General features: G+C 56.3%; 1 protein-coding gene across 4 annotated transcripts; it reads left to right on the top strand.

Moving 5' to 3' along the window:
* The first annotated feature begins 1,369 nt into the window (after positions 1–1,369).
* Positions 1,370–27,270, top strand: L1CAM (L1 cell adhesion molecule). 4 transcript variants are annotated; one of them, XM_066356538.1, is made up of 29 exons: positions 10,083–10,116; positions 10,732–10,848; positions 11,591–11,765; positions 15,239–15,253; positions 15,928–16,033; positions 16,267–16,469; positions 17,291–17,413; positions 17,515–17,685; positions 17,923–18,034; positions 18,166–18,350; positions 18,532–18,663; positions 18,798–18,941; positions 19,476–19,587; positions 19,701–19,867; positions 19,966–20,122; positions 20,337–20,461; positions 20,622–20,732; positions 20,966–21,163; positions 21,414–21,484; positions 21,628–21,850; positions 22,649–22,764; positions 22,983–23,184; positions 23,281–23,403; positions 23,512–23,682; positions 23,782–23,901; positions 24,024–24,164; positions 24,621–24,755; positions 25,048–25,120; positions 25,829–27,270. In XM_066356538.1, exons 3-29 carry the CDS (start codon positions 11,690–11,692, stop codon positions 26,058–26,060), a joined length of 3,744 nt encoding a protein of 1,247 aa, XP_066212635.1. In that variant the 5' UTR covers positions 10,083–10,116; positions 10,732–10,848; positions 11,591–11,689; the 3' UTR covers positions 26,061–27,270. The 4 variants fall into 4 exon arrangements, with proteins under 4 accessions (XP_066212636.1, XP_066212634.1, XP_066212637.1 ...); XM_066356539.1 differs by lacking the exons at positions 10,083–10,116; positions 10,732–10,848 and adding an exon at positions 1,370–1,570; XM_066356537.1 differs by lacking the exons at positions 10,083–10,116; positions 10,732–10,848 and adding an exon at positions 2,073–2,180.

Here is a 27,270-nt window from a genome sequence, read left to right as displayed (position 1 = left end):
AAATTTCAGCTCTGTCATTTACCTTTTGGGTGATCTTGGGTAAGTCACTTGGCCCATCTGAACCTCAGTTACCTCATCTGTGAAATGGGGGCAATACTGGTGCCTACTTAATAGCAATGGGCTGAGGAATCAGTGAGCAAATACACAGGGAATGCTCAGCACATTACTTCCTGGCTGTGTGACTGCGTGACCTAGGACTTTGCACTTGGAGGGTGAGGATAGTAAAAGAATCTTCATCATAGGCTCATGTGTGGATACAATAAGCCAGTGAAAAGAACTGTGCTCCTAGACACTTCCCTTAAACTTTTGGGGCTTTAGTTTTCTTATCTGTTATACGGACTAATGATTGACCTCCTCAGGTTGGTGTGCAAAATAAATGTGCTTAGAACAATGGCAGGCTCAATAAATGTGACAGTGTAATAACTGTGATGGGTAATGTAATATAAACAGAGACTGAACCCAGGTAGTGTATACTAAATGGGTTCCATCCTCCTCATACTTTACTCCTATCATTGTTGCAGTGACCAGCATCAAACCCTATAATCCACAAAGGATTTGTGAGAGTTGGGTTGGGGAAGAGGCTGGAAACTACAGGGAGTGAGCGGAGGCAGAAGTGGAAAAGAGCGGTCAGGCCTATCAGAGGCTGGATCAGAGCAGGCAGGAAGCAGGCCCCAGCTCAGTGCCTCAGAGAAAATACCCCCATCTTGAGTGCCCAGACCTGCCCTTCGTGGTCAGCTCTTGGCGGTCTGGCTTTGCGTTCCAGCCCAGCCTCCTTGTTGCTCCTGAAGGGACTGGACCAGTGGTACAAGACCCCTGCCAACACTTCCACTCTTGGTCTCCTGGAACCAAAAGACCAGTCACTGCCAACCCTGGGGGTAGGTTGGAGCTGCGTGTGCAGGACCCCTCCACCTTCATTCAAGTTTATAGTCTTGTGCTGCTCTTAAAGATAGGCAGAAACAAGGCATCCAGACCCTTCCTGAGGGAAAGTGGGGTCACTCCAAGTCTCCCTTTCCAGGATAAACAGAAGCTGTGAAGGAGATGGTTGGATGGGGTGGGAACAAAAGAACAGGATGCCAGGGCCCCTCCCCCGCGGGCCCCCTGCATGGCTTGGAGGGTCTCCGGAGGCTGAGCTGAGGGCCTCAGCATGCTTCACTGGGCAACAGGCATGCCCATAAAAATACCGTGGCCACCAGGGCTGCAATCTGCCATCTGGGCCCTAGGCCTTCCTTGCCCTGCGGCCTGCTTGGCTCACTCCGGAATTCCTGCGCCCTCCGCGTGACTGCCGCTAGCCTAGGGGGGCCCTGGGGAGCAGCTCCTTCCCCAGGCTTCCAGGGCAGGGCTGTGGGAGAGTGGGGTCACCGGGGAAGGTCGGGATGGGGCCAATCCCCACGATGAAGAAATAAGACTCCAAGCAAGGAAAAGCTGGCAGGGCGTCAGAGGAATATCTGGGAACTGGGAGTGGCAGTTAGAGGAGCGACTCCTCGTCCCAGGAGCCCGTGCCCCCGGCTGGCTGAGATCGGGGCCTGCGCACCCTTCCCGGATTGGGAGCCTAGAATTAGGGGGGACTCAGGTGAGAACTCAGGGATTTGGAAATCCTGTCTTGGGTAGGGAGGCATCCAAACACCTCAAATCCGGGACACCGCTAGGGCCTCGTTAGCCTCGTTAGCGTATGAATACCCATTGCTCGCCAACACCCTGGGAGGGCAGAGAGGGGGTTGGGGGTTATCTGTTTCCCTACTCTACTCCTCTCTTTAAGGCCCAGCCCCGCACCCTGGGAGCACTCCGGTGCCCCCGATTCCTGCCCGGAGCATCCTCTGCGGTGCGGGCGTCCGAGGCACTCCGGTGCTGTGGGTGCGGGTCCCACTGAGCACCCGAAGGGTCCATTAAGGATTCCCCAGTCCGCGCGTGGCTCTGCAGACTGCCTCCGCTCGGACTAGGGGCTAGGCTAGGGTGAGGCGGGGCGGAGCAGGCGGCGGGGGGAGGTGATCTCACTCCCCCCTCCCCCGCCTCCTCTGTGCTCCCCTCCCCCTCCCCTGCGCGAGCCTGCCCCGCCCCGCCCCCGCCCCCGCCCGCCAGCGCCGCCGCAGCAGCTTAGGCATCGCAGACGCACTCCGGCGGCGGGTCTGAGGCCGGCGTGCGCGAAGGCTGGGTGGGCAACCGGAGTGGCGGCCGTAGCGCAGGTAAGGCGGGCAGGCCTGCCCTCGCGACCCAGCCCCGTCTGAGACGCCCCTAGTCCTCTGTCCCACCCCTACCCGAAGAGGAAAGCGGGGAACGCTGCTCCGCCCGGCCCCGCGGTCACGGGCGGGGCGGCTGGAGCCCCACCCAGGTGGCTTTTGGCTCGGCCTTGGAGAAGGGATTGGGGCGGAGGAAGGAGACGAGCCAGGGCCCGTCAGGTGAGGGGTATCTGGGCTGCGCCCAAAATGCCGACCCGGGAAGGGACACTCCGGGGCGGGGGAAATCTGGCAAGGTCTGTGCGGGCAGGTGGGGGCTGAAGTTGGCACGCCCCTACGGGTGAGTGCGTGTGTGAGAAGGGAGCGTGGTGGGGTCTTAAGATCCCCCACCGGTTACCGTGGGGTGTGGCCCTGGGCGTGGCTGCCCCTCTTCCCGAGTGGAGGTCCCTGTTCCATTGAAAATTCGGTCTCCAGCGTGGTAGGAGGGGAGGTTGGGCTTGGCTGCCCCTGCAATAGGGGGCGGGGAGGGAATCGGGCTGGGCGCTGCCCGGCCCTCCACCTCAAGGTGTGTGTGGGGGAGCTTTGTTCTGCTCCCTCTTCTTTCCAAACCCCAGACTGAACTCCCGGGGGTTCCCTTCCTAAACTGCACCAGGACCAGGGTCTCCTCCCCAGAGGCGCAGGGTGCTTCTGGAGCCTCAGTTTCTGCAAGCTCTCGTGGCCAAGAAAGGGTGCATCGCCTGGGTGCCCACCGGTGTGTGCCTGTGCACATGGCTGTGGGTCCATCAGGTAGAGGAGTGGGAGGGAGGATATCATTGGCTCAGAACCAGGGATTCTGGAAAGCAAGATGCTGGACTCAGGCCCTGCCCACTGCAGGTCTTTTGCCCCTTGCAAAATCGTTCTACATCTGGCTATGGGAGGGTATTCAACTACTATCCCCCCCCCCCTTCCCAGGGCAGATTTTGAGTCAATTTGGCAAAGGTTGTAAAGAGCACCTAGTACAACCTGCTGCCCTCTACAGGATGTCTGGAGCCCCGCCCATCATTGCTTGTTTGGGGAGGCAGGCCCAGGGCCATCTGCCCTTCCCTTAAGGAGTGGGGACTTGGCACCCCCTTTCAAGAAGGTGCCCTGCTTACAGTTAATATCACCCAGAAGGCAGGGGCTTCTGGGCAGTCCAGTGCCAGCTCTGCTGACTCACGTGGCTCTGATAGTGAACAATCTGGTCAGCCTTTCTTCCCGTGAACTGCTTCTGAGCCCCATCTTCCTTGTCCCTTGTGGGGTGGCTGGGGCAGAGGCCTGCCTGGGGCCTCTCACCTCTAGCTGGCTCCTTACAGTAGGTGGTGGGACTTGGCTGGCCTCCCTTACCTGGCACAGTGCCCGTGCAACGCCAGCATGTGCACCCATGGGTTCCTGAGCCTTTGTGGCTTTTAGGTGTTTGTGACCACAGAGGGAGCTCAGGTCAGGGCTGGGGACCTCTCACCTCCAGCTCTTGGCTATTTTTCTATGCAGCATCCTAGTCGCTTTTCCTACTTATTTATGTCTGTGTGTGCACAATCCCAAAGGTAGTATATTTTATTGTGGTACATTTGAAATATACAGAAAAGAACAAAAGAAATTAAGAATTGCTGGTGATCTGATCACCAAGAGAGAAACTCACTTAGCATAGCCCAGACTCAGTCTCCTTGGTTTGCTACAACCTGCTCCTGAGAGGTTCCTCCCCTAGTGCCCAGACCCCTACAGAACACCAAGTAGGCACACTGCAGCCTGAGGTGGTGGGCCCCCCTCCCTGCGCAGTAAGGAGCTCCTCCCTGCCCAAGAACTCAGTGGCCCATGGGGTAGTCATTTACTGGGCAGCTGCTTACGGCCAAGTGCCCACTTGGGCTGGCCTACAGCTGCCCATGGAAAGACCAGTTAAGGACCAGACTGACACTGTCTTCATCCTCAGGGGGCACAAATTGGTTTTCGCTTTTCCTCTGTGACTAACTGAAGGGGAAGGGGAGGCGGGGAGTGAGGAAGGGCCTTATCCGAGGCCCACTCCAGTGGACAGGAGCACCCAGGATGCACTCCCATCCGTCTTTCTGCCACTGGGGCGGGTGCTTCCCATGGCATGTGCTTGGGCAAGACCAGCTGGGGCGGATGGACGAGGCAGCCCCCCCATACCTGCCACTCCCAGCCCATTGACTCCAGATCCTCAGTCCCTTTCCTGCCTTTGCGTGTCAGCCTTATTAGCTATCACATGATGGCACAGACCTGTTAATGTCCAATGTGTCTTCCAAGGCAAATAGTCCCTGGAGTCACTTTAAATGGCCACAGCTAGAAAGAAGGTCTCGAGGACGCTGTTCCGGGCAGTGAGGGCCATGTGGTCTTGCAGAGTGGCCCAGCCTCCAGGAGAGCCAAGGCAGAAGTGTAATGGAAGCTTTCACTGGATCTGCTTCTTGAGCTAAAGGTTGAAAGAGCTCTGGGGCAAGGAGGGGTTGTGGGTACCCTGGACCTAGGAGGGGCATGCTCTGGGGGAGAATGGAGTAGAGGTGGAGGTCCTGTGCAGAGACTTGGCATCCCAGCCAACTGCCCTCCTCTGCCTCAGAGGGTGGGGCAAGGCCCTCTCTGAGTCCCAGGGGCCTTGCCCCACCCTGTGAACCATACAGTGGGGGAGGCAGCAGGGTCTGAATCCCCCCTTTAGCGTTCCCAAGCTGGCTATTGCATTTGCCCTGCTTTCTCCTCACCTGATTGGGAAGGTTGGCTTTGGGTCCATGGGTGGGGCCCTGTGCCAATCCTGGACACCCCCTTTCTGTTTCCCCACCCCCCTGTTCTTGTCAGTCGCTCCATGGCCCCCCTCAGGCTTAGTTGGAGTTTCACTGGGGGGGTACCCCACTACCCTCTCCCTTCACTTGCCTCTGCCTGCCCCACCCTTCCCTGTATGTACCCTGGACTCCATCTCTCAGCTTCCCCTTTTGTCTAGCTTATCTCTCTGCTCCTCTCCCTTCTGCCTTACCACCTCGCCCATGTCTTACTCTCAATTAAACTTGGCCCCTCTGAGCTCTGAGTGCATCTCTCGTCCACTGGGCTCCATGACTTTGGGTTAGGCTCAGACCTCCCGTGGGGGCCTCGTCTGACCTAGAGGGTGGACGGGGGTACCTGGAGGTTTCCTGCCAGAGGACTCGGGGTGGGGGGGGGGTTGGCAGGGCCAGCTTGCCTTCTCCCCAGATATCAACAGGATCTTTGTGGCTTCCTAAAGGTTAGAGAGAAGGAGGAGCCTGAAGGGTGGGGAGTTCCTCTGCAGGGGGAGGGTTTGAACTGCTGGTCTTTCCAGAAGCTTTTCTTTGCCCAGTGCCCCCCACCCAAGGCCTCAGGAGCTTGACTGGGTCCTCCATGTTCTTCCCAGTCATGAAACTTCAAAGGAAACACCCAGCCACTGTCCCCACACTCATGCCAATGTTTGGCTCTAAACCCAGTAAGGACAGCTGTGTTGGTGTTGGGTTGGCCTTAGAGCAGGAGGGCAACAGCATCCTGGGCTTTGTGCATCTAGACATTGGAGCCTTCTGAGATGTCCGTCTTGATGTCAGACTAATGGTGGAGCTTGAAGGAAGGCTCTGAGTCCCAAGGATCCTCCTCCTCTCACCTCCCTGGTCTAAAGCATTCAGAGCCAGACAAATTGAGAGGGAAGCAGGGCTGGAGGTTTGTATGGAGGGTGACTTTGGGCGTGTGAGTGTGTGCGTGTTCCTATTTGCATATGTGGATATCATATATCTGGTTGCATGGGTGCATTTGTGTGTGTGTGTGTGTGTGTGTGTGAGAGAGAGAGAGAGAGAGAGAGAGAGAGAGAGAGAGAGAGAGAGCAAGCACCCCTAGATCCTCTCTTATGCCCACATGAGTCCCCTCAGATGCCCCAACAGGGCCTGTGCTGGAAGGGCTGGGGCTGATGGTGGTGGCTGCAGAGGCTGGCATGCCTCGCTCAATGATGCGGGGCTTCCCATCGGGAGGTGCCTCTGGCCCCTCCCCTGGCTAACTGCGTTCATGCCTTAGGAATGCCTGGGATGACAGAGGCTCCATTGTCTGTCCCAGTCTTCCTGTGTCCCCTCTGCCCTTTCACCCATTGGGAGTGGGGAACCCTGAGGGGGCTGCAGGGGCCTGACAGTGTCTGAGCCATTTCTTGGCCCCTTCTCCCCCATTTGGGGTCTGGTATCCCAAGACTGGTGGATCTAAACAGCAAACATGCATGGGGCCAGTGCCTCTTACTGCCGGCTGGATGCCATCTTGCCTCTTTACTTTGCTTATTAGCACCTTCCTTCATTGCCTGCCTGCTCTGCGGCCTGGAGGCAGGCCCTGCCAGCCCATAGAAACAGGATGTACATCATCACTCTCTGGCCTGGTCCCCGAAGCCCCCTCTAGTGAGTGCCAAGTTCATTTCTCAGGTCAGGGATTTCTAATGTTCAGAGTCCACTTTCCAGAGTTGGAGGAAGGGCTTAGAGGGGATGGGGGTGCAGTTTCAGGCTGTGGGTATCAGTTTCCCCAAGTGTACGTGGAAAACTTGGCTGTACTGCTGGCGTTCTAGGGGTCGGGAAGGCTGGAGTCTTGGCCCCTGCTCCACTGGGTCTCAGTTTTCTCTTCTGCACAGGGAGTCAATGCTGTCCCTGACTGGAGAGAGAGGCCTTCCAGGTAGTCGAAACCTCTTTGTAAGGGGGTCATGGGCCTTTGGTTTTAAGAAAGGGGTCAGAGCAACCCAATATTTTGGATAATGAGAGGGGCTCAAGAAACCAGACTGTCCCTGAGCTGAGCAGGGAAAGGAATTGGCCTTTTCTTGGACAGAGTCCTTGGATAGGCGGTCTCCTTGGGTGGGTGGTCTCCTTGGATGGGAGGTCATTTATAACCCAAGGTTGAGGGATGGAATGGCTCCTGCTCCGCGCTGAGGGTCACATCCTACTTCCGCATAGCCTCCTTTCAAGATTTCCCTCCCTGCTTGCCATATTTGCTTGCCATCTGCCTAGCAAATAGGCCCTTCTCCAGGGTGCAAAATGGTGGAGGTAATTTCTGGTGCAGGCTCCTGGCCCCCTAGGAACACAGGTTGGGAAGCCAAGTCCCTAAGAGACAAGCTGACCCCCAGAGGGAGTCTCTGCTCCATCTAGTACCCCACCCCTGGTGAGCATTACTGCCAGCTCTGTGACCTTGGACACAGTACCCTGTTTCTCTGAGCCTCAGTCTCCTCATCTGTAAAATGGGGATAATGATGGCCCATCCTTTTCCCAGGGCAATTTTAAGGATTAAATAAATGATGGGTATAAAAGTGTCCCTGCATGTAAAAGAGTCCCTGGCATGTGGTAAGTGCTATTCATGGATTTATTCAATAAAATGGGACAGCTGACTGTGACACCGGGGTGGGGCAAAGGTGTAGAGAAAAACTGTTCCTGCCACCAAAGGTGAGATTCCCCCTTCCCCAGTGTAAACTGTTCTCCTTGCTCTCCCACAAAGGGTTAACCTCTGCCCCACCCTTTCCTCATTCTTTAAAGAGAATGGTCCTTTACAGGTAAGCTGTTGCCTTGGACACCTCAGCCTCTAGGACGTGTACACTGGGTGGGGGGGGTCCTTCGGGAACTGAGGCAGGGAGCACAGAAGATGAAACAGCAGTCTCTTAAGACTCCCGGGTCCCCAGGTGCCTGCGGGGCTCCCACCCATCAGTCTCCTTTATGCATTATCTGATTACGCTGCAGCAAGCTTCCCTCTAGGCTTCCCCCATTGCTGCCAGCAGAGGAAGCTGGGCTTTATCTCCATGGAAACCTGCCAGCCACGGCCTGGGCCAGGGGGCAAGAAAGAGCCTTAAAGGAACACAGTGCATGGGATGTAGGTGCCACCCAAATTCCCATATACACACTGACAGGCTCTAAGGCCCCCACCTGTCCTGCTGAAGAAACAACCCAGGCATGAGTGTCACCACACATGTCCCCCAGACCTACAAGTGTGCAGACCTGGCATCTACACTGATCATCTTGCATACCTGGGGTGCTGAGCCCCAGCCCTGCCTCCACTCAGACCTGCTGGGTCACAGTGCACTGCCATTCTCAACAGACACTGGGCTGGAGGACTTTCTTGTTACTTATCCCTTGGGCAGGTGCGTTTCCACCAGATGGGAGGGGCAGGGAGGACTCTAGGCGGGACGTGGGAGCTGGGAGGCCTATGTGCAGTAAGCACAAGGTTCCCAGGGTGTGTATGTGCTCCGGGAGGGAAGCAAGCCACCCCAGGTCTTAGCTTGGCTTCATGTCCTCCCAAGTCCGCCCCAGTCAATGATGGAGGCCAGAGGAGAAGAGTCCCAGGGGTGGGGCTCTTCTGGGGTCCCACTGAGGCCCTCTCTGCAAGCCTCAGTGGGCCTGACCTTGCTGACACCCACTTAAGTGCCTGCCACGCCCTTTCTCTCTGCCAGTCTGAGTGGTGTGTTGAGGCCCCAGGGGAGGACGGGTTCCCAGCTGGACCCATTGAGGAGCAGCCTGCCTTTGTGCCCTTCCCCAGCACAGCAGCGGGTTTATGCAGTGGGTGCACATGCGGGTGTGCACACAGATAGTCACTGTTGTGCCTGTGGGCTCCTGGGCATTACCCCCCAGCCCCCAGCCAGGTGGCTGTTGACTCTACCTTAGCGGCAATCTTGGAAGAATCCACCACTCTGGGTGCTTTTCCCCTTGCGTGGGGGCCCTGCTCCCTGAGGAGCAGTGGTTCATTTGTTTTGTCTTACCACACCCTTGTTCCAATGCCACAAGTGGCCAGGGACCTGCCTTTGTTGTCTTCATCGTCATGGGCTTTCTTTGTCTCTGCTGCTAGCTCATGGCTTCTCCACTCCACCCTGCCCATCAGTCCAGCTCGACCTCCAAGCCCAAGAAGACCCCCTCTGCTGACTCAGGTCCACCTCCTCTCCTTTTCCACCCCTTGCCTGCTGCATCCCCCAGGGACCAGGGCACAAAGGAGGCACCACTAGGCCTGTGTGCACACACGTACACGTACACACACACACACACCCCTTACTCTTGCTCAGCCACTTCCCATCAGGGCTTTCTGCAGCTGTCTCCCACCCTTTGTACTCCTTTCCCCTCTTCTTTTTCTTTCCCTGCCGCCTGGGTCTCTGTTTCTGGATTTCTTCATCTTGGTTACCATGGTGGTCCAGCATCTGTCTTTGTCTTCCATTCCCTCCCCCAGCTCCACTTCTCAGCCTTTCCAGCTCCCTCCTTCCTCTTTCTCGCCCTCCTGTCTGTCACCCTTCAGTCTTCCCCAGTCTGCCCCACCTTCGCAGACATGGCCTTGGCTCCATCTGTACACCAGCTTGTGGAATACTCCCCCTCCCTTGCCCCTAGAGGTGCTGATGGGGGGTGGGAGGGCCTGCTGAGTTGACAACCTGAGCTGCTTGCTCTGTAATTGCTAGAGGAATGGTGAGAGATCAGAGACTCAGCAGCAGTGTGAGGAGAGGAGGCAGAGCTCCTTCCCAGCTGTCAAGGGAGCCTTTCAACCTGGCTCCTGTCTGTTTCTGAGTGCCCAGGAAAGTGGTAAGCTGGTTGGCAAATACCAAAAGACAAAAAGAGGTTGGATGTACGACTGAGGGATTAAGGCGGGGCAGGATAGGGAGCAGGAGGTTGGAGGTATTGTATTTCCTCTGTGTGTACACCTGGGGTATATATGCCACACCCCGTTCTGGGAGCCTAGATTTGGAGGACAAGTGGAGGAGTTGGCATGACAAGGAATATCATTCCAGCAAATGGAGCATTTGGGCGTCATCGAGTGCAAGAAGGTCCTTTGAGCGTCTTTTCTCTCTTCTTACCCTCCCCCTCCTAAGACCAGAGCACTTAGAGCTCCCAAGGCTGCTGTTTGATCGCCTGCCCTCTGATCTGAGTCTCCTACTGCTTCCTACAGGCCTTGAAGTTGAGGCCAAGACCACCTGGGGCCCACCCTGCTTGCACTGGCTTTGTGGGGGAAGGTGGGTATGGACAGGTCCGCTGTTGCTCCTCCCTTCTGGGCCCCAGCTCAGCTCTTGCAAGTTGGGAATTGGCCATGTGTTTGCCACTTCCTCTCCTTTAAGTCATTTTCTTGGCCTTCAGCCCATCCACGTTGACCCACTCTGGTGCTTCTCCACCTCCCCCCTACAGCGTTAGGTGGGGAAGCCTGAGAGCTCCAAGCTGACTGTTATTATCACCAATTTCTTTCCCTGCCCAGTCCCTAGGAAATCAGCATTTGCCACTCTTCCAGTGGGTTACCTTACACAAAACCAATTTGCGGCTCCTAGTTGCCTTCTGGCCATCTAGATGCCTAGCACAGCATTCCAGGCCTCCCCCCCACCCCTGTGGCATTCTGGATGAAACTTGGGCCCCGTTTGATAAGCTCCTGCTGGCAGAAGGAGGATACCCAGTACAGAGTTGGTGAGAGCGTTCAGATCTGGGCTCCAACCCCAATCTCTCAGCCCGCAGCACCTGCTCTTGCCCCGTCACTCTGCCTTTCTCGAACCTTTTCCTTTTTGGAATCAAAATAGTCTGTTTTCTTGATAGCCTGTTTCCTTTTCAGAAGCTGGGCCTGTCAGACACTGGGGAGGTGTCAGAAACACTGTTCCTCAGCTTGCCCTGACCCCGGCCCTGACCCTGGCCTGGAGCATCTGGAAATGGGGAGGCCATAGTCGGCTCTATTGCCCCCTGGGGGCCTGAGGGACAGCAGAGAGGTGCTTTCCTTCTTTCCCTTCCTTTATTTTCCTCAACCTAGTCTGTGAAATGCAGCCTCCCTGTGCCCCTTTCCTCTTTCCCTGTCTCCACTTCCCAAGCCTGCCACCCCCTGCCACCTTTTTAGGCCTGAACAGCATTCAGGGATCAGTAAGCTCCGAAACCCATAGCAATGAGGTTGTGACCAGAGTTCTCTACATATGTGTACACACAGAAATAGCACATGACAGTTCATCCTCAACTGATACACACAAGAAAACACATGCTCCTGAGTGCAGCCCCCTTGCAGAGAAGACATGAAAATATACTCCTGCATGCACACACAGCCACATAAATACTGATATGCACATTTGGTTATGTGCAGATCTACATCCACACTCCTGCCTGCAGGCACCTGTTTGCTGGCATACTGAGTCACCCATGGGAGCAACATGCTCAGAACGGCCTGTGGCATGCCCAAGGGAGCTGATTGGGGCAACAAGTTGGTGCTAAAAAGGCAGCTGATGGGGAAGGCAAAGATAGATAGTAGGAAGGGAATGAAAAACTACCTGGAGGCCCAGCCAGTGTTTAGTCTCTTCAAAGTCCGGGGTGGGGTGGGGGGAGAGGATGGAGAAGTCGGCCAGCACGGACGGGGCTGGGGGCGGGGCCAGGAGCTGGGCTTGCCCCGATGTTAGTCACTAATAACCGTTCGTTCTCTCTTTTCTCCTCCCTTACCTTTCCCTTCCTTCCCTCTCCCACCCCCAGCTCCCACCCCAGGCTGCCCACCAGTCCCTTCCCTCCGGGCAAGAGCTTGAGCCCATTCGGCCGGCCGTGCCACGCGGAGCCGCTGGCGCCGCCAGGAAAATGGCCGTGGCGCTGCGGTACTTGTGGCCTCTCTTCCTGTGCAGCCCCTGCCTGCTTATCCAGATCCCCGAGGAATGTGAGTAGCTGGAGGGAGCTTTGGCGCCTCCTTTCACCACCGCGCTTGGCTCCTCTTTATCTTCTAACTTCTCACCTTCTTCCGGTTCCGGATCCTCACCCTTTACCCCCTCACCTTTCCTTTCTGGGGCACGGAGTGGGCAGGAGGTACCCAGGATGTTGGATGCCTCTGGAGAGAACAGAATAGAAGGCGCGGGGTGTGTCAGCACCGTGGACAGGGAACAGAGTTGGGCGGTGGATGTTTCAGCACCATGGATAGCGGGCTTGGCAATGGACCCGCCTCCTTGGGCCTCTGTGCTCTCCCTTCATCCGCCCCACCCCTTCATAACCACCTCTTCCAGGGGTGTGGCAGGGTGGAGAATGGGGCTCTCCCCAGTGCTCAACTAGCTTGTGCAAAGGCTTGGATTCAAGTCTTGGTCCCACTTCTGACTTGGGAAAAATCATTTTGGGCCCAGGTAGCCCCATGGACCGAGACAGGAAAAGATACCTTGCAAAGGCTCAGCAGACTTCTGGATCCTAATGATTTGACGCGTAGTTATTTGGTGGTCTGTGGAGTGGGGTTGTTGGAACGTTACATTTGTGGGGATAACAGGTAGGTTTAGGGGTGTTTGCAAGTGTAGCTAGAGGGTTGTGACTGAACGTGAGTATTCGTGTATGCTTGTGAGTTGGACAGATTGTGTATTTGTATGTGTGGATGTGCGTGGCTACAATTGACTAAGTGTGAATCCTGAGTGTGATTTTGATTTTCTATATGGGTAAGTTTGTGAGGCACCAGAACTGTTACTTTCTGGTCAGGTTTGCAAAGGTCTATAGGTATTTGACTGTTAACATTTGATTGTAGTATGTTGTGTGTGCATGTGAGTGGGGCTGCATGTTTGTGTGTGGGAGGGCATTTACTGTGATGGTCTTTATTCTTGAGTGTGAGCAAGAGATGTAAACACTGCTGTAAGTGGCTGTCGGGCTACAGTGAAGGGCATTTCACAGGGTAATTTATGTATCTTGAGCCTGCTCCTTCAATAGCTACAATCCTTTCCCCCCTCATCTTGCTACTTTTGTCTCTGAGCCTGGATCTGGAGGAGGCAAGTGTCCTGAGAGATGAGCTGGGAGCTAGGAATAAGAACAATTGTCCAGCCTGACCAGGGGATGGCGCACTGGATAGAGCATCGGTCTGGGATACTGAGGACTCGGGTTCGAAACCCCGAGGTCTCCGGCTTGAGCGTGGGTTCACCAGCTTGAGCGCGGGGTCTCTGGCTTGAACATGGGATCATAGACATGACCCTGTGGTCACTGGCTTGAGCCCAAGTTTGCTGGCTTGAGCAAGGGGTCACTGGCTCAGCTGGAGCCCCCCCAGTCAAAGCACATATGAGAAAGCAATCAATGGCCTGACCTGTGGTGGCGCAATGGATAAAGTGTCTACCTGGAATGCTGAGGTTGCTGGTTCGAAACCCTGGGCTTCCCTGGTCAAGGCACATATGGGAGTTGATGCTTCCTGCTCCTCCCCTTCCTCTCTCTCTCTCTTTCTCTCTACTCTCTCTCTAAAAATGAATTAATAAAAAAATAAAAATAAAAATCAATAAGTAAAATCTTTTTTTAAAAAAAGAAAGCAATCAATGAACAACTAAGGCACCGCAACTGTGAGTTGATGCTTCTCCTTTCTCTCCCTTCTTGTCTGTCTGTCCCTCTCTCTCTCACTAAAAACAAACAAATGAAAAACGATTGTCCATGCCAGGAATGGGACAGGGCTGAAGGAGGTAAGCTTAGAAACCACCTGGCATTGGGGGGCAGCAGGGGTTTCGAGGAGGTGGAGAGGGGCTGACAAGAACAATGGCTGGGGATGCCCCCATAGATACACATACTGAGGTCCATGTAGTCACGCCTATGCAGACTCCTCCAGCTACAGATGCACACGGACTCACATGTGGTAGACACAGGCAAGCCACCTGTATCCAGCCAGGCACAGAGATACAGAAGGGGCAGAAACCCTGCAAGGACACATAGGAGGCACACAGACATGCATACACATGCACACACAAAAGGGATGGGTTTAGACACAAAGGAATAGTCATCCATACAGACACAGAGGCAGGTATACAGTACAGACTTGTACACTGAATGCAAGTATGCACACACACAGCCTTCAGATGTATTCTGGCAAGATGCATCCCTATACAAATACACTGGAGGACACTCACAAGCATCCTGTTGTACACCGCAGAGCATCCACATATGTGCCTGGTACATTCACACATGTACTGGTCCTTCTTCCGTCTCCATCTCTTCTCAGTTTCTTTTCAGGCCTTATCCTAGGTATCGGCCTGCCCTACTACCACACGGGCTGGGCCATCTGGCCAGATCTGTCTGTGTATAGAGAAGCAGGGAGAATTTGGAGAAAGGCAGGAGTGAGGAAAGAGAAGTAGGCCAAAGTCGATGGCAGTTCTGAGGCTGCCCTGGCCACTGGCTGGCACTTGGTATTAACCCTGACCCAATATGCCTCCAGCTCAAGCTCGCTCCTCAGCCATTCTGGGCCTTTGGTCTCTTCCTAATTTCTCCACCCAGCCAATTTTCCCTATCCTGTAGTCCCTGTCATTGTCTCTCGCTTTTAGGTTGCCTACATTAGCCCCTCCCCAGCTCAGGGCTCTTTCTTCAGTGTCCTCAGGGAGCCCTGTCCTTTCTTCTGGGGACCCTTACACTGGGGTCTTCTGCAGACACAAAACTTTCAGAGGCAGCCAACTGCTCCCTCCCTCCCTGACCCTGCCTCTCCTCCCTCCTTCCCCTCCTCGCAGCCACCCTGGCCAGTGCTGGGCTGAGTCCTGCAGCTGGGCAGTGAGTGGCTCTGGCCTCAGCCCCAGGGAGCTTACTAGCAGACTAGGAGGAAGGAAGGGAAGAAAAACAAGGGCTATGTCAACCCTGCGGGCAATAGAAATTCAGATACAGCAGGGCCTTTGGGAGGGTTTCTCAGGGAAGGGGCATCTGGGCTCTGAAGGCTGGGCCTGGGTAATTGAAAACACTGAGCTGTGCTAATTGGATTAGGAGGGAGAGGAGGAGCAGAGCCGGGGAGGGTGCATTGGCTGTGGGCTGTCTGCCTCCCAGCCCTCCAAGGCATCTTGGGTGAGGTGGGGGTCAGTTCTGCAGGACCTGGCGGGGAGATGCAAGCAGTTACCCAAAGGACACTCCTTGTTGAAGGCATGAATTTCTCTCCCCCTGTCCTCTGGTACCAAGGCCCGGCTCCCCCTGGGTTTTGCACCACCCTGAACTGGTGATCTGGGCTCTGTCTTGGGTCTTGATCTGCCGCAGCTCTAGCCTGGCATGTATCTCCCCCACCATGTTACACTGCTGTAGCCTCTTCTCCCACCCTCCCCTTCCCCAGGGGGTCTGCATGTGCTTACTTCTTCCCCTGCTATCGGCCTGGCCCCCTGTTGGTGCTGTGTGTCAGCATTTCTGTCCACTTTCTCCCTTGCTGCCTGGATTTCTCAGATGAAGGCCACCACGGTAAGTTGGAAGAGGGTGGGAGTGTTTTCCAGAAGACTAGGGAGAAAGGGAAAGAGGGGATGCCAGCATGTCCCCCTCTTTGTCCCCCTCTCCTTCCTCTCCCTGTGTGCCATGTGCCCTGTACTCATTGCTGTCCTTTCTGGCTCCTGGGTCCTTGTCCTGCTGGCTCAGGCTAGAGGCCCGTCTCAGCCTCTTCCTCTCCTCTCTGTCACCCGGGCGGGCTGGCTTTGTTCTGTCGCTGCCCTTGCCTGGCTTTGCTCACTCACCCTTGCTGTTTCTTTTTGGTCTTCTGTTCTCTGATCCCCTCTTTCCCTGTGAGGGGTTTGTCCTTCCTGATTTCTGTGTCCTTGGTTTTTTCTCTCTCCCTCTTTTTTTTCTTTCATGCTCTTCGTCTCTCCCTTTGGTTTCATTTCTCCCTTTTAGGTGTCTTTCTTTGTAACTTTTGTTGATGTTTTCTCTCTTTTCTGTCTCTTTCTATATTTCTTCTGTGTTCCTTTCTCTCTTTTCATGTCCCACATGCCTCTGTCCAAGCTAGTTGGTCTCTCTTCTTTATTATAACTCTTCCCCCATCCCCATGGCTCTGGGGCATTTAGGGACCCTGCTTCTCTCCTGATGGGATAAGGGTTGAGTTTGTGGTGTCACCCTCACCACCCCTCTCCCCATCCTGTCCTCAGTGATGGAGCCACCTGTCATCATAGAACAGTCTCCACGACGCCTGGTTGTCTTCCCCACAGATGACATTAGCCTGAAGTGTGAGGCCAGCGGCAAACCTGAAGTGCAGTGAGTGACCTTAACCCATTAAGCCCCCTTGTTGACAGTTGACCTCAACTTCTAGTCCTCAAGCCTCCAGAACCTTCCAACCTCTGAACCCAGAAGCCTCAGATCTCCCTTATCACGCCTGGTCCTTGCCTCATCCCAGCTGCCCAGGCTGCGACTGCCTTTGCCTCCGGCTTATTCCAGATTCTCCCCCAGGTTCCAGGGCCTCAGTCCTCTGAGCCCTTTTCTGCCCACAGGTTCCGCTGGACTCGGGATGGCATTCACTTCAAACCCAAGGAGGAACTAGGCATGACTGTGCACCAGGCACCCCACTCTGGCTCCTTCACCATCACGGGCAACAACAGCAACTTTGCCCAGAGGTTCCAGGGCACCTATCGCTGCTTTGCCAGCAATAAGCTGGGCACTGCCATGTCCCACGAGATCCAGCTCATGGCTGAGGGTGCGAGGCACTGCAGGGTTGGGGGGAAGGCCTGGGGCGCACGGAGGGGGCCCTGGCCACGTCCCGGGACCTGTGTGGGGGCTTGTGGGCTCAAGCTTGGTGCCTGATGGAGTGGGTGGAGGGCTGGTTCTCTGCCTACATTGTCCTTTCTCCTGGCCTGCCCTGTCTCTGTCTGAGTCATTGCCCAGACTTGGACTTCTCTGTCCCTTCTATCTCTGCAGTCCCGTGCCCTTCTCCACCATTTCTGGGTTAGCTCTCCGCTTCTCCCACCACTCTGTCGCCTTCCCTCTCCTTACCCTTCTTTCACCCTCCTCCTCCCCACTTCTGACCTGGCCTCTCTGGCTCTGCCTTTATCTGTGTCGCCCTTTCCCTGGGGTTTTCCCTCTGCATTCCATCTTCCCTGAGCTTTCAGCCTCCCAAGATCACTCCTCTCCTCTCTCTGCCCCTGCGGTTACCTTGGGAACCGTTGCCATGGTTTCTGTGTCAGGATGATGGAAGGGTCTGTGATTCCTGCATCTTTCCACAGCTCCCCTCCCCCACTACTGCACCTCAGCCTCCCCCCAACCATCCTTGTCCTGTCCTGGGGGTGGGAGCTGAGAATTGTAGAGGGTTAACCCTTTACAGCCATCTGGCCTGCCCATTCTCTCCTGCATAGAATGCTTAAGCCCAGAAAGGACCCAAAGTCTCTGCCTCCTTTTATGTGACCTTCCTCATGCCTTGGTCCTCTCACGCCCTCAGCCGTCCCTCTGTCTTGCCCCTGCCCTGCCCTGCCTGGACCACGAGGAGAGTTGGGACCCATCGTGCCGGCCTCTCCCTTCTAGGTGCTCCCAAGTGGCCAAAAGAGACAGTAAAGCCTGTCGAGGTAGAAGAAGGGGAGTCAGTGGTTCTGCCTTGCCACCCTCCGCCCAGTGCAGAGCCACTCCGGATCTACTGGATGAACAGCAGTGAGTGCCCACGAGGGCTCCTGCTTGGGGTGGGGTGCCAGTGGGCATGTCTTCCTGGCCGGGGAGTACTGACCTCTGTCTCCTTGTCCCCGCCCTCACAGAGATCTTGCACATCAAACAGGATGAGCGAGTAACAATGGGCCAGAACGGCAACCTCTACTTTGCCAATGTGCTCACCTCGGACAACCATTCAGACTACATCTGCCATGCCCACTTCCCTGGCACTCGGACAATCATTCAAAAAGAGCCCATTGACCTCCGAGTCAAAGCCAGTGAGTCCCAAAAGCTCCAACACAACCCCTCTCGTCACTATCCTCAGACCTGGTCCACTCCCTGGGTTAGAGGACCTCGGTCATCCTTGAGGACAGCTCGGTTCCCACCTCAACCCTCCCAGAACCCTCCCTGGGTGGCAAGAGCAAAGATGGGCCCTCCTTTTAGCAGAGGAAGAATCTGAGACCCCAGGGGATCATCGGGGTGCCCAGAGCTACCCACTCCTTTGCTCTTTGCAGCCAACAGCATGATTGACAGGAAGCCGCGCCTGCTCTTCCCCACCAATGCCAGCAGCCACCTGGTGGCCTTGCAGGGGCAGCCATTGGTCCTGGAGTGTATCGCTGAGGGCTTGTGAGTCTAGGAGCCCTGGGTGGGGTTGGGTAGGGTCTCTGCCAAGGGGCAGGGATCCGAGGGATCAGCACCGCTTTCTTTTCTTCCTTCCACTCTCCTCCTCATCCTCTCTGTACCATGGCCCTGGGCAGCCCCACGCCCACCATCAAGTGGCTACGCCCAAGCGGCCCCATGCCAGCTGAGCGAGTCACCTATCAGAACCACAACAAGACTCTGCATCTGCTGAACGTGAGCGAGGAAGATGATGGCGAGTACCGTTGCCTGGCTGAGAACTCCCTAGGCAGTGACCAGCATGCCTACTATGTCACCGTGGAGGGTATGATACCTCTGCTGGCCTTGACTTCTACCTTGTTACAAGGTTTCCAGGAATGACCTCTGGGGAATGCAGTCTGCAGTGCTCACTGTCACAAGGGTGGCAAGGAGGAGGTGGGGATGTGGACCAGGGAAGGAGCTGGCTGCAGGCTGCGGGCTCAGGGCAGCTCTCTCCTTCCTCGCAGCTGCCCCATACTGGCTGCACAAACCTCAGAGCCATCTGTATGGGCCAGGGGAAACTGCCCGCCTGGACTGCCAAGTGCAGGGCAGGCCCCAACCAGAGGTCACTTGGAGAATCAACGGGATCCCCGTGGAGGGTGAGAGGGCCTCGGGCAGGGGCAGGGAGCGTGGGGAGCCCTGGAGAATGGGGGAGGAAGAGGAGGGTGAGGAGGGAACTCAACGTGGCTCACTTCTGTGCCTTGGCCCACGGACCCACCTGTCGCATGTACAGAGCTAGACAAGGATCAGAAGTACAGGATGCAGCGTGGAGCCCTGATCCTGAGCAACGTGCAGCCCAGTGACACAATGGTGACCCAGTGTGAGGCCCGTAACCGGCACGGGCTCCTGCTGGCCAATGCTTACATCTATGTTGTCCGTGAGTGCCAGCAAGCTAGGCCCACCCACCCTGCCCTCTGTGCCTCATAACCCCCAGTCTGTCCTTGCATTCCACCAGGCAAGGCCACTGGGTCATCTCAGCCACCAACAGCTGGTTTGTTTACCACAACTGCCTTTCTTCCCTATGGGGCCTTTCACCCCATCTCTCGCTTATCCTCACAACAGCAGGGCAGGGGGTAGAGGAAGGGTAGATGAAGAAGCTGCTTCAGAGCTTGGTCTGGCCCATGCCCTGTCACCCTGGCCAGGTTGTGCCTAAGGCCAGCGTGGTGGCTCCTCTCCTGGAGCGTCAGGGAAGATGGGCTGCCCTGGAAAGGCTTTCAGGAAGGGGTGGACTGTCAGTGGGGCCTCGAGTAATGGGTGAAACTTATGTGGCTTGGATAAGGGGACACATCCAAGGCAGAGCGAAGCTCAGCTGGGTGGGGCCTGAGTTGGGCAGAGAGAGGCAAGATGGCCAGGGCCCCCTGTGGAGCCCTGAGTTAGCCCCTTGCACTGTCTCCTATGACCCTTCCTCCAGAGCTGCCGGCCAAGATCCTGACCCCAGACAATGAGACCTATTTGGCAGTCGAGGGAAGCACTGCTTACCTTCTGTGCAAGGCCTTTGGAGCCCCCGTGCCCAGCCTCCAGTGGTAAGTGCTCCCACACCAGTAGGGATGGTCTGCCATCTTCTGGCCTAGAAAGCCAAGAATGGCAGGGGAGCACATCAGTGGGGTCTGAACCAGGCTCACCCTGCTTGTGCTAGGCTGGACAAGGAAGGAAAGACTGTGCTACAGGATGAACGCTTCTTCCCCTACACCAACGGGACCCTGGGCATTCGAGACCTCCAGGCCAATGACACAGGACACTACTTCTGCCAGGCTGCCAATGACCAAAATAATGTAACCATTGTGGCGAACCTGCAGGTCAAAGGTCCGGTGAACTCCCCCATGTGATTATCGCCCCCAGGAGGGATGGTCAGTGTCTCTGGAGGACGTTAGAGTGACCCTCCCTTCCATCATTGTCCTCAGATGCCACTCAGATCACGGAGGGGCCCCGGAGCACAATCGAGAAGAAAGGTTCAACAGTGACATTCACCTGCCAGGCCTTCTTTGACCCCTCCTTGCAGCACAGCATCACCTGGCTCAGAGATGGTCGCAAACTCCAGGAGCTTGGGGACAGTGACAAGTGCGGACACAGCCCCAATAAGGGCTCAGTGGAAAGGGGCAGTGTAGGGAAGCACAATGTCCAGGCTTCCTAGCCTTATCCGTGGGGGCAGCGCCCTTCCTTTGAGGGAGAAGCTTCTTGGCAAGAGAAGGAGAAGGGAATAGAGCACAGACGGTAGAAAGCGGCGGGTGCACTGGGAGCATAGGACAAACATCCTCCTTTCCCTTCTCACCAGGTACTTCATAGAGGACGGGCACCTGGTCATTCACAACCTGGACTACAGCGACCAAGGCAACTACAGCTGTGTGGCCAGCACAAAGCTGGATGTGGTGGAAAGTAGGGCAGAGCTCCTAGTGGTAGGTGAGTCCTAGGGTGATAGCAGGCTCAGAGCTTGGAGATGTGGGGAGCACGAGCCTTCAAGCACAGGGGTCCAGGTTCACGTTACAGGGCCCTTTTGAGCTGAGGGTCAGGTCTTCTGGCTCGAGGGTGGTCCATAGAACTCACCCTCTGTGGCCCTCAGGGAGCCCCGGGCCCGTGCTGCAGCTGGAGCTGTCGGACCATCACCTGCTGCGGCAGAACCAGGTGCGCCTGTCTTGGAGCCCCGCTGACAACCACAACGCGCCCATTGAGAGTAAGAGGCCTGAGCACGATGCCCCTCCCCCGCTGCCACCCCTGCTAGCCCTCCCTCCTGGGGCCCTGGCTCCGTGATGCCCCCTCACTGGGGTTCCCGTTTCCTCATGCCAGTCTGAGAACACCAGTTGCCTTGGGCACTCACTCCCTTAGGGAGAGCCAGACTTGTATCCCCATTAGCCCTTCTCCGTGCCACGTGCTGATAACTCCATTGCTGGTTAACTTTTTTTGCAGAGTATGACATTGAATTTGAAGACAAGACGATGGCTCCTGAGAAATGGTACAGTCTGGGCAAGGTGCCTGGAAACCAGACCTCCACCAACCTTAAACTGTCACCCTATATCCACTACACCTTTAGAGTTACTGCCATCAACAAATACGGCTCTGGAGAGCCCAGTCCGGACTCCGAAACTGTGCTCACACCTGAAGCAGGTCAGTCACTGGGCAGAGGGGCCTTGGATCCAGGGTCTGTAGGCTCAGCAAGGAGGTTGTGCACAGGTGACTGTGCCCCAGCTCTTCCCTTTCTGGTTTCCAGATGGAGCTGGGGGAGGAGGGTTTCCTTGAGGCTTTTGGCGCCCGGTATCCAGGGCCAGAATGGGCGGTTCCTCCCTTTGTCCTCAGACCTTCGCTCCCTCAGCAGGAGCCCACAGCATTGATGTTTTAACACCACGTTCCTTTCCAGCTCCAGAGAAGAACCCCACAGACGTGAAGGGGGAAGGGAACGAGACCAACAATATGATCATCACTTGGAAGGTGAGGGGGCTTAGGCTGAGTTTGCCTTGAACCCACATACTTGCTGCTCTCCCTGGCTGGGGCTATAAGGATGGGTCACGGGGGAAGGGTGGGTCACAGGAGGGGGCTGCTCTTGGTTGACTAACTCTCTTGCTCATCTGAAGCCACTCAGGTGGATGGACTGGAACGCCCCGCAAGTTCTGTACCGTGTGCAGTGGCACCCTCAGGGGACGCAGGTGCCGTGGCAGGAACAGACCGTGAGCGACCCCTTCTTCGTGGTGTCTAACACCCCCACCTTTGTGCCTTACGAGATCAAGGTCCAGGCCATCAACGACCAGGGCAAAGGCCCTGAGCCCCAGATCACCATTGGCTACTCTGGGGAAGACTGTAAGTAGCAGGGGTGGAGCGTGCGTGTGCCTTCGCAGCCCACTGCCCTCCCACTGTGCACCTCCTTCCTGCCTCTCAATAGTGCGTTTCTTAGGAGTAAGAATATTCTTGTCTTACATAACCAAAATGCCATTATGAAAGTCCAGAAAGTTACTGTCAATACAGTACATTTCTTTAGCTGACAGCCGATGTTCCAATTCTGTCAATCAGTGCTGTCTTTTCCTTCCCTTGAATCTGGAGCATTACCAGATGTTCATTTTGGTCACCCAGTCAAGATCTTCTCTGGTTACTCCTCCCTATAGTTATTATTCTCTGCCTTGCAACTAATAAACAGTCTGCAGGGAGAGCCTGACCAGGCAGTTGTGCTGTGGCTAGTGTCAGACTAGGATGTAGAGGATCCAGGTTCGAAACCCTGAGGTCACTGGCTTGAGCACGGGCTCTTCCAGCTTGAGTGCAGGCTCACCATATTGATCATAGGGCCGCTGGCTTGAGCAAGGGATCGCTCATTCTGCTGGAGCCCCGTCAAGGCACATATGAGAAAGCAATCATGAACAACTAAGGAGCCACAACGAAGAATTGATGCTTCTCATCTCTCTCCCTGTCTGTCCCTGTCTCGGTTTCTCTCCCTGTCTCTGTCACTAAAAGTCTGCAGGGACAGACTCTGAAGGCCATGCAAGTGCTCTGCCCCTCAAACTGCCTGTCCCCTATAGAGCATCCAAATCCATCTTCTCCCAAGGGAGGGTTCTGGGCTGGCCTCTGATGCCACAGGCTGTCATCCATAACACTGGCTGTTTCCAGATCCCCAGGCAGGACCTAAGCTGGAAGACATCAAAATCCTCAACTCGAGCACCGTGCTGGTCAAGTGGCAGCATGTGGATCCAGCCCAGGTCAAGGGCCACCTCCGTGGATACAATGTAAGGGTCCAAGGTGCAGGAGCTGGGGCGATCCCCAGACTGGGATGTGAGGCCACCGAAAGTGAGAGGATTAGAGGCAGGCCTCTGCCAGCTGCCAGCTGCTCTTCTGGAAGGCCTTGGGTTGTGAGGAAAGGGTTTCTGTTGAAGGCAGGGGGTAGCACGTACCTGATCACTGTTGGATGCCTTCTGCCCCTATGAGGTCTCCTGTCCACCTGCAGGTGACGTACTGGTGGGAGGGCAGTCAGAGGAAGCACAGCAAGAGGTATGTCCACAAAGGCCACGTGGTGGTGCCCGCCAACACCACCAGCACCATCCTAGGAGGCCTGAAGCCCTATAGCTCCTATCATCTGGAGGTACAGGCTTTTAACAGCCGGGGACTGGGGCCCGCCAGCGAGAAGACCTTCAGCACCCCAGAGGGAGGTGAGTTTTTGCACTCTGTGCGCTCGTCCCAGCCCCTCCTCCCTGTCCTAGGGTGAGCCTGGGTGAAGACCTGCTGCTCGTCTTTGTGCCCTGCAGTGCCCAGCCAGCCTGAGGTGTTGCACCTGGAGTGCCAGTCTGACACCAGCCTGCTGCTGAGCTGGCAGCCTCCACTCAGCCACAACGGTGTGCTCACCGGCTACATGCTCTCCTACCAACCATGTACGTACGTTGTGGGCCCAGAGCGCCAGCCCAGCCTGACCGGGAGATGGAAAGAAGGCGTGTGGGGCTATCTGCCAAAGCTGTCTCCCTCCCTGCCTGCCCTTGCAGTGGATAATGGGGTCAAGGAGACGTCCTTCAACCTTTCGGACCCTGAGCTACAGACACATAACCTGACCAACCTTAGCCCCAACCTGCGGTACCGCTTCCAGCTACAGGCTACCACGAAGGAGGGCCCTGGCGAGGCCATTATGCGAGAAGGAGGCACCATGGCCTTATATGGTAAGGTGGAAGGGCTGAGGTGGTCTCGCCAGGCAGCCAGGCCCAACAGGCCGAACCTCGAGTTGCCTTGCGGTCCCACACCCTCCTCTTGCTTCCCAGGGACCCCAAATTTTGGCAATATCTCCGCCATGGCTGGCGAGAATTACAGCGTGGTCTCCTGGGTTCCCCAGGAGGGCCAGTGCAACTTCATGTTCCAGATCTCATTCAAAGCCCAGGGCGGTGAGCACAAAGGGGGCCTCTGGAGGGGAAGGGGCTCTGGGCCCAGCAGGCCTGAGGGTGGTGTGAGGCCATGGTGCTGCCTGGCACTCCCACTCATCCCTGCTGCCCTCCCGCCCCTACAGATGAGAAAGTGGACACTTCTGTCCACTACAGCCAAAGGTCCTACACACAGTTGAACTTGCAGCCTAATACTGACTACGAGATCCGCCTGCTCAAGGAGAAGGTGCTCTTGCACCAAATGGCTGTAAAGACCAATGGCACTGGTGAGGCCCCAAGGAGCTGGGGGCCCTGCCCAGTTAACTTCCCTCTGTCTTGTCTCAGCCATCACCACTCCGGGCCTTATGTGCTGGCTCCTGTCTCCTCATAGAATCTGGGTGCACCTTGGCCCATGATGGAGAAATCCGGGCCTTTGAAACGGCTCAGTTTAGTATCATGTTTTAACCGTTTCTAAGGCAGTCATTTTCTCAGATCTTCTTACCCCCTGCTCTGCCGAGAGTTCCCCCTCGAGGGTGAGCCCCAGGTCTTCACCCCCCGCCACTGGGCCCTCTGGTATTTGTGGCCAGGCCTGTCCCTGCCCCTGTCTGTTCCTTGAAGGCAGAGGGGTTTTGACAAAAGTGACACCCTCATACAAGGCCATGAACCTGGGGGTATGGGCTTGGGCTGAGGGTCTGCAACGCCTAGCGGCTCTGTCTCACCCAAGACTGGGCTCTCCACATCAGGCCAAGTGAAGCTTCCTTCGCCTGGCTTTGCCACGGAGGGCTGGTTCATCGGCTTCGTGAGCGCCATCATTCTCTTGCTCCTCATCCTGCTCATCCTCTGCTTTATCAAGCGCAGCAAGGGTGGCAAGTACTCAGGTAACCCTGACCCGGGCCACCCTGCATCCCTTCCACAAGTCCTTCTCAGTCCCTGAGCCCCTCACGGGATGGCATGGGCATGTTGGGTACAGGCAGGGGCCCAGAGCAAATGCCAGCCAGGCCCATGTCGGGTGAGTGGCACACCCTGCAAAGTTTCCTGGCTTCTGAGAGCAGCCGAGACAGTGCCGGAGCACAGGGAGAGCCTCACCTATGTCCCCTGCCTGGGGATGGGGGCTCAGCGTCCAGGGACAGGCTGAGGCTAGAGAAGAAGCCAGCTCCTCTCTGTCTTCAGTAAAGGATAAGGAAGACACCCAGGTGGACTCCGAGGCCCGGCCGATGAAGGACGAGACCTTTGGCGAGTACAGGTGAGCTGGAGGTGGGAGTATTGCCAGCCCACTGCCCAACACTTCCTTCACTTTCGTGTCTGACCCTGTGTCTCTCTCTTCTCTGTGCTGCTGGGTGACGTCAGGTCCTTGGAGAGGTAAGGCAGGGACGGTGGGAAGATATTGTTGTACCCCGATGGCAGGGACCCTCTTGTGGACAGTGTGTGCTTGGTAGTGCCATTGACTTCCACTTGCCGGGCTCTGTGCTCCCCCAGCCTTCTGACCTGGCAGCTGCCTGTTTCAGGGACAAGCCAACACCTCCAGCCTCTCTGCACACTGACACCCAGCTCTAGGCCTGCCTGTCACCTTACCAACTCCCACTTCTGGGTTTTGCAAAGCTAACAGCTGGATAGGTGCTCCTGTTTGGCTTACCTCTGGGCAAAGAGCCAGGCCCCGTGAGCCCCCCAAGCTGAGTGCCGCCTTGCTCTCGTGTCTGCCAGGATTCTGTGTGTGCTCAAATCAAGCCTTGCCCTTCTGGTAGTGTGCGTGCCACTTGCCCCCTGGGGCATGTGTCAAGGACGAGAACCTCTTCCCTGTTGCATTCAGAGCAAATGGAAGGCAGACAGAACCTGGGCCTCTGAGGCCCCAGCCTGCCTCGCAGCCAGGCTTCCTTACGAGGCCAGCACCCACCAGCTCCTGCTGGGCTCCGCTGGGCAGCCTCCCACTCCCTCCCATTCTCTGCCCCTGCAGTGACAATGAGGAGAAGGCCTTTGGCAGCAGCCAACCATCCCTCAATGGAGACATCAAGCCCCTGGGCAGTGACGACAGCCTGGCTGATTATGGGGGCAGCGTGGATGTCCAGTTCAACGAGGACGGTTCCTTCATTGGCCAGTACAGCGGCAAGAAGGAGAAGGAGGCGGCAGGAGGCAACGACAGCTCGGGGGCCGCCTCCCCCATCAACCCTGTAGGGACCCTAGAGTAGTAGGGTCCAGCCAGGGAAGCAGGCAGGGTGCAGCCCAGGGCTGGGCCACAAGGGAGTCAGAGGCCAAGACCCTAAGCTGATGCCTGTTCTGGGTCCCTGACCTTAAGGCTGAGGCCCCTCCCTGTCTCCACCAGGCCTCACCTCACGCTTTGGCCCTGGGCCCGTGGTAGGCTTGTTAGGAGCAGAAGAGAGGAGCTCACTGCCTAATCCCCTTCTGACTACCCACCCCCCACTTTATTGCCAAAACCCGGCTGCACCCTTTGTTGGGCATACACTGCTTCGTTCCAGCTCGGGGTCGGCTGATCACTCACACGTCGGGAGCCTTCAGGTGCTGTCTTGCCAGCCTTTGGGCAGACAGAGGCCGTGGTGGTCATGGAGGGGAAGTGGGGATGGCCCCAGAGGGGCCTCTCAGGTGCTACCTGGTGGGATCTCCACAGGACCAGGGGTAGCACCTTTATTCCCAGCCATTATCTGGCCAGCCTGGCTGAGACCAGGGGTAGAATTCAGTGTCCCCACCATCTGTTCCCTTTTCTTTGCCATCTCTGCTCCAACCAGGATGGGAGCTGGGGAAGCTGGCTCGGGGTGCAGAGGAGACCATCTGGAGAGCACAGAGGCCCCACTCGCAAGCACCCCCTCCTCCTGCTGCCCACCCTGTCCTGCGGCTAGTTTTCAGGAGCTCCATACACACGCTGCCTTTGGTACCCATCAGACGACATCCAAGTGGCCTCCAACACTGCCAGGGTGTGGGGCAGGCGCACCTCCTCTCCACTGCCCTGACCCCGCCTCTCCCACCCGCCACCACACTCTAGGAGCCCTTAGCAGCCCCCCCCCCCCCAGTCTGAACAGCTTCCTCCCTCCGCCTTGCCCTCTGCCCACCTTGGGAATGTAAATACACCGTGACTTTGAAAGTTCCTACCTTTGCCCTTTCCCCATATGCCACTAGTGTGTAGGCAGATGTCTGAGTCTCTAAGTGGTTTCTAGGTTTTATAGCAATTAGCTTTGATGATCCCATCCCAGGAAAAATAAAAACAGACAAAAGAAAAGGAAAGATGGATTCTCCCAACTCTGCTGTGCTCCTGCCGGCAGCCCCCATCTCCCTATCTGCCTTTGCTTGGTCTGTTGATAAGCCCTTTACAAAAAAGCAAAAGTATATATATATATGTACATAAATATCAGAATTATAACAGGCAAATAAAAACCTGGAAACAAA

This window comes from Saccopteryx leptura, chromosome X (genome assembly GCF_036850995.1).
Source record: "Saccopteryx leptura isolate mSacLep1 chromosome X, mSacLep1_pri_phased_curated, whole genome shotgun sequence".
In the NCBI taxonomy this organism is placed as follows: domain Eukaryota; kingdom Metazoa; phylum Chordata; class Mammalia; order Chiroptera; family Emballonuridae; genus Saccopteryx; species Saccopteryx leptura.
This window is presented reverse-complemented; position numbering and strand designations above follow the sequence as displayed.

Bases quoted from the DNA above. Each gene is read 5' to 3' on its own strand.
- L1CAM (XM_066356539.1), top strand. From the start codon at position 11,690: ATGGCCGTGGCGCTGCGGTACTTGTGGCCTCTCTTCCTGTGCAGCCCC. The intron at 18,351-18,531 runs GTATGATACCTC...CCTTCCTCGCAG, and splicing joins CTACTATGTCACCGTGGAGG to CTGCCCCATACTGGCTGCAC. The intron at 23,683-23,781 runs GTAAGGTGGAAG...CTTGCTTCCCAG, and splicing joins AGGCACCATGGCCTTATATG to GGACCCCAAATTTTGGCAAT.